The 5166-nt window shown below is 54.2% G+C and overlaps 1 protein-coding gene across 2 annotated transcripts in view; it reads right to left on the bottom strand.

Moving 5' to 3' along the window:
- The window catches only part of Znf692 (zinc finger protein 692), an 8079-nt gene extending 3408 nt beyond the window's left edge, over nucleotides 1–4671 (bottom strand). The window contains exons 1-10 of one of the 2 annotated variants that reach the window (XM_021213271.2): nucleotides 4567–4671; nucleotides 4054–4303; nucleotides 3797–3828; nucleotides 2726–2989; nucleotides 2317–2365; nucleotides 2095–2229; nucleotides 1591–1809; nucleotides 1430–1507; nucleotides 1267–1345; nucleotides 166–280 (exon numbers count right to left, since the gene is read on the bottom strand). In XM_021213271.2, coding sequence (XP_021068930.1) covers nucleotides 166–280; nucleotides 1267–1345; nucleotides 1430–1507; nucleotides 1591–1809; nucleotides 2095–2229; nucleotides 2317–2365; nucleotides 2726–2989; nucleotides 3797–3828; nucleotides 4054–4229 — 1147 coding nt within the window. In that variant the 5' untranslated portion in view covers nucleotides 4230–4303; nucleotides 4567–4671. Of the gene's footprint in view, nucleotides 1–165; nucleotides 281–1266; nucleotides 1346–1429; nucleotides 1508–1590; nucleotides 1810–2094; nucleotides 2237–2316; nucleotides 2366–2725; nucleotides 2990–3796; nucleotides 3829–4053; nucleotides 4304–4566 lie in introns of those variants that run through there. The other variant, XM_029546635.1, reaches the window with a different exon arrangement.
- Nucleotides 4672–5166: the final 495 nt, after the last annotated feature.

Here is a 5166-nt window from a genome sequence, read left to right as displayed (position 1 = left end):
TCACCGCTGTGTAGTACCCCACACACTCACCGCTGTGTAGTACCCCACACACTCACCGCTGTGTAGTACCCCCACACACACTCACCGCTGTATAGTACCCCCACACACTCACCGCTGTATAGTACCCCCACACACTCACCGCTGTGTAGTACCCCCCACACTCACCACTGTGTAGTTTCACATGCTCCTTCAGGTGCTTTTTAAAGTTGAAGGACTTCCCACAAGCTGGCTCAGGGCAGCAGAACGACTTCTGGTGGATATGCTGGTACTTCTTGTGGTGCTAGAAAGTGGGTGACAAGAGAGAAGAGGCAAAAGGATGGCTGCCTTTCCAGGGAGACTGGAGCTGGGTGAGCAGGCAGGTTCCTCATCCACCCATTTTCCCCGTCCGGGCCACCTTTCTGGCCTTCCTTACCTATGCCCTAAGAAGCACAGCTGTCCTACCACCGTGCCCATTAACTGCCCTCACCTGTCCCCTCTGGATCCCACCCACTCACTTCCTTGCACACCATCGTTGCAATGTCCACAGAGTTCCCTGTACAAAATGCCACTCCAAGTAACACTCGTTCTTTATCCAACCTTGTCTGTCAGGACAGAATATGGTTGATGTGAGCATGATGACCCACATTCATATGTGCTACAGTCTCTTGCTACCACTATTAATACGCAGAATGTGAGATTTTCTCCTAAATCTGCTTTGGAAATACACAGGCCTCATAGGCTCTCAAAGTAGAGCACTGTTGAGGAAAAGTGGTTCTTGGGGGGTTTCTTGCTTGTTTGTTTGTTTTCTATTTTCTTTTTTCAGTTTGGGGTCCTGATCCAGGACCCAGCATATGACAGACAAGTGTTCTACCACTGAGCTACACTACCTGGCAGCTGGTGCTTCTACCTGAACTTCCCAATGAGTCCTTCTTATGTGACCTGGTCACACCGTGGATTGTGGGTGGCACAGACTGGCTCCTGCATCCTAATCCTGTTCCCAAGGTTAAGCAGAGCAGCTGCTGTAGTATCTGCATAAAAGGCTCAAATCTGAGCTGCTGACGCTCTTCTTGGGTCTACCCTGACCACCTACCCTATACTTGAGGTCAGAGGCCCTTAATAACAGTGAAGCACGGGCCTTTCTCTCTACAATAGCTGTATGTGTTGCCTTGCACATGCTAGACAACTGCACTATGACTGAGCTATATCTACACTTCAGTCCAGGGTTTCTTTCCCTCAGCTTCCACCCCAACCCCAGTAGCCACACAGGCCTCAACCTGTGTCACTCACATTTAAATACTGCCGGTTGGAGAAGATCCTTCCACAGCCAGGGAAGTCGCAGGGCATCAGCTCTCTTTTGGCAGCTTTCCTGAGGGGGGAGAACAGGAGCAGGATTCCTGCCTGCTCTGCCTCATTCCTGACCCTCCCCAGAGTCCCATCTCCCCAGTCCTACCTAATTCTCCTGAGCCCAATCTGGGCAGCATCGTCATCCCAAGTCGGATTCGGGGCAGACTGGGCCTGACTCCCAGGGCTATGGGTAGCAAAGAAGGAGCCGAGGGCCTCAAGGGTGACACATCCCAGGACACCCCTGCCCTGTTTCAGCCATCAGGTTACCTCTCCAGAGACTCAGTCACGTGCAGCTCTGCAGGCACCTGAGGGGTCCTGCCGAGTCCCAGCTGCACCTCAGTATCTGATGTCAGAGCAGCTGGAGAACCCAAGGAGGCAACAACAGCACAGGGAGTGGGCAGAGTTGCAGGCACTGGCGAGCTCTCTCCCTCCTTAGGTGTATGCGTAACAGGGGACAGAGGTGGCCTAGGGACATCTGGTTCACTGCTGGAAAGAAAAGCAGGAGGAGGGCATTATCCCCCTGGGCATCAGTCCCCTCTAACCCCTACATAGAAAACTCCCAGCCCACTCTTGCTCTCAGCCTCCCCCTGAGCCGTACTTCATCCCTTCCCACATCCCCAATTCAAAGGCTAACATTACTTTCCCCAGCATCTGCCCTGCCCACCCTGCAACAAGACCATCCCTCCAGCCGGCACATCTCTGAATTATATGGCCAGCTGCCTCCTCTCACCCCCCCAAGACGTTCCCAGTCCTCCCTCAATCCCAACTGGCTCATCTGGGGAGGAGCTGTAGGTCCATGGGCTGGCGTCACTGAGCAGCTCTTCTTCTTCCTCCTCCTCCTCCTCCTCTTCCACATCCTGATCTTCTCCCACGGGTGGGTCGATCTCCAGTGGAGAATCTACTCTCCTGCAAGCTCAAGAAAGACAAACCTGAGAAACTGCCACCACACCCCCACTCTCAGGGCAGGTATGTCCTGTCCCTTGCTTCCCTCACCTGGACAGCCTGGCTTCTTCAGTCCTTTCTCGCTGCTCACATTCCAAACCTGTTGGCACAAGCAGGTCACTAGAGAAGGAGGCCTAGACTCAAAGACGGAGGACAGTTTCTTCCCAAAGGCACCCTGGTTGACTTGGCAGTGCTTTTTACAAATGGAGTCTCTTTTAAACCTTATCTCTAGTTTCTGTCGATCCACCACTCCACACTTTTGCATCCCATCCCTAGCAATGCATGTGAGGATATATTTCCTTGCTATCATAAAGAGATCATTACTCCAGCTCTTGGAAGGTGGAGGGAGGAGGGCCGGGCTACATGACTATGTGAGACCCTATCTCAGTCAATAAAATAAAATAAAATGATAATTAACAAATTCAGAGAAGACTGGGAAGTGCTTTCCTTCCTCACTCACCTTGGGCTTCCTGCTTCCTCCTGGCCTCTGAGCACCAGGGTCTCTCCATGGTGTGTGGGACAGGGGCCTGCTTAGACACATCTGAAGGTGCAGGAATCAAAGAGGGTTCCCAGGAGAACGTGTGGCCCGCGGAGCACTCCCACACAAGCTCTCCTTCGCCACCTCCAGGCCCCCGGAGCCCAGGCACGAGGCCACATTCCCGGCTGTGTGTATGAGACAGGAGCACCAGGTACTGCAGACCCTTCCGAGGCCCAGGCTCTGGAGCTGGAGGTCAGATGAGGCAGTCACGCCAGGACTCAGAAAACCACTCGAGCCATCCTAACCCTCTAAACCCACGGGCAACCTCAGGCCACATATGACATCGGTTTGTTTTTTTCTAATCTTTTTTAAAGATTTATTTATTTTATGTGAGTACACTGTAGCTGTCTTCAAACACACCAGAAGAGGGCATCAGATCCCATTACAGATGGTTGTGAGCCACCATGTGGTTACTGGGAACTGAACTCAGGACCTTAACTGCTGAGCTCTCTCTCCATGCCCGGACATCGGGTTTTTTTTTTTGTTTGTTTGTTTCTTTCTTTCTTTCTTTTTTTTTTTTTTTTTAAGCATTCTTTTAAAAATATTTTATTTTTCATTAGCTTTGTGTATCTGTGGGTGTGTGCGCATGAGTGCAGGTGCTCCTGGAGGGCAGGGATGTTGGATCTCCCTGCAGCTGGAGTTCCACACAGTCCTGAGCCTCCTGCCATGGGTGCTAGGAAGGAAAGGAATTTGGATCCTCTGCAAGAGCAGCCCACCACCCAGCCATCACTTCAGCTCCTGAGGAGTTTGAGGGGGTCTTGTTTTTGTTTTCAACCTAGATGCACAGTTGTTTGTTGGTTTGGTTTGGTTTAGAGCCGGAACAAACACACCCAAAGGTCCTGAGACAAAGCTCCTTTCCCACAGGCCACTGCATTGCAGCAGGCTTATTTCGGGCTTGTTCTCTTCCCGAATCCACCAGGAGCTTCTGATCCATTTCTCTTGAGACATTAAGTTTCTAGGAACCGCCACTACCTGTTAACATCTTTTACCTACCTGCACAGAGGACACAGCCCGAAGAAGTGTACCTGCCAGAGAAGAGCTTGGTGTCAGCTCAGAGCCAACCACCCTCAGTCCCCCGCACTCACACACTTGCACTCACACTTAACGGGGACAACCCTACAGACGTCCCATTCGCTGGGGCTGGGAGGGGAGGAGCAGGCCCACCCTGCCCAAACGAGAAACCCAAGGCTGTAGGAACTGGCTTGGGGCTGTGTCTCGGTGCCCGCCTGGGTCCCTCCCGGGCCCCTAACCGGTCCAACAGGAACTTGGCGAGCTGCGAGTGCAGGGAGAAGCCCAGCCGCTCCTTGAGGAGGCACCACTGTTCCATGTGGCCGCCCAGGCGGATGCGGCACTTGCTGCGGCGCGCGTCCAGCTGCCTGCGCTTCTCCCGCCGCCGGCGGGATGCGTCTGCCACCGGAGAGGCCATAGGCGTCCGCGCCTGCGGGAGGAACGTGCTGTCGTCGTCGGGGCGTTCGGGACAGACACAGCTCCTCGCTCCGTCTGCAATGAATGGGGAGACCATAGTGCCTCCGCAGCGCTCGCGCCTCTCCGATCCAGCCACCCCTTCTTAGAGCCAGGGTGGATAGTTGGAGCACGGGGGTCGCAGGCAGGGGGAAAAGACCTCGACTGGAAACTTGCTCTCCTTGTCTGGAGGCCGCCAGGTCTGCGTGCAGCCGCACCTCTCGGCCTTCTCCCTGCCTCCCATGCAGGGGAAGCCCACCCAGCACTGCTAGGGCACCCGGCCAACCCTCGTGGGGTCTTACCTGCACGCCCCAACCCGCCTCTGCCCAGACTGCGCCTGCGCTTCCCGGACCCGCGTGCTCACTCCGAAAGCCGCAGAAGGACCGGGGCCCACCGCGCGCGCGCCGCCGCTGTTTCTCCTTTAAGAAGAAACCGTCCCCCACCTCGGCGTCAGGAGGCTGCGGCCTGGACTTGCAGCGGGAAGGCGGCTGCCTGCGCCTGCGCCCCGGGAACCCCCCGTGCAAAGCCTGCCGGGAATTGTAGTTAACCTTGATCCTGAACGACTGTCTGGGATTCTGTTGCCATTGCTCCTTCTATTAAGCATCTCTGCGCAGCAGTTGCCGCCAAGCAAACGCGAGCTGCAGCATCCGCCAGCTGAAGAGCCATAACCTGCCACCATCCACACGAGAAGTTGCCTACGCTTTGTGCAGACTCTGATTTCACATCGTCTACAAATGGCTCTGATGGAGTTATTTCTATCAAGAGACCGCAACGGCACTTGTCAACGGCACAGTTTTTTGTTTTTGTTTTTGTTTTTTTTATTTTCTCTTTTGCTTGAAACAAGGTCTCATGTAATTCAGGCTGGTGTCCAACTCACCATGTACCCGAGATAGCCTTGACTC

This window comes from Mus pahari, chromosome 14 (genome assembly GCF_900095145.1).
Source record: "Mus pahari chromosome 14, PAHARI_EIJ_v1.1, whole genome shotgun sequence".
In the NCBI taxonomy this organism is placed as follows: domain Eukaryota; kingdom Metazoa; phylum Chordata; class Mammalia; order Rodentia; family Muridae; genus Mus; species Mus pahari.
The sequence above is the reverse complement of the archived record's forward strand: the minus strand, read 5'-3'. Positions and strand labels throughout refer to the sequence as shown.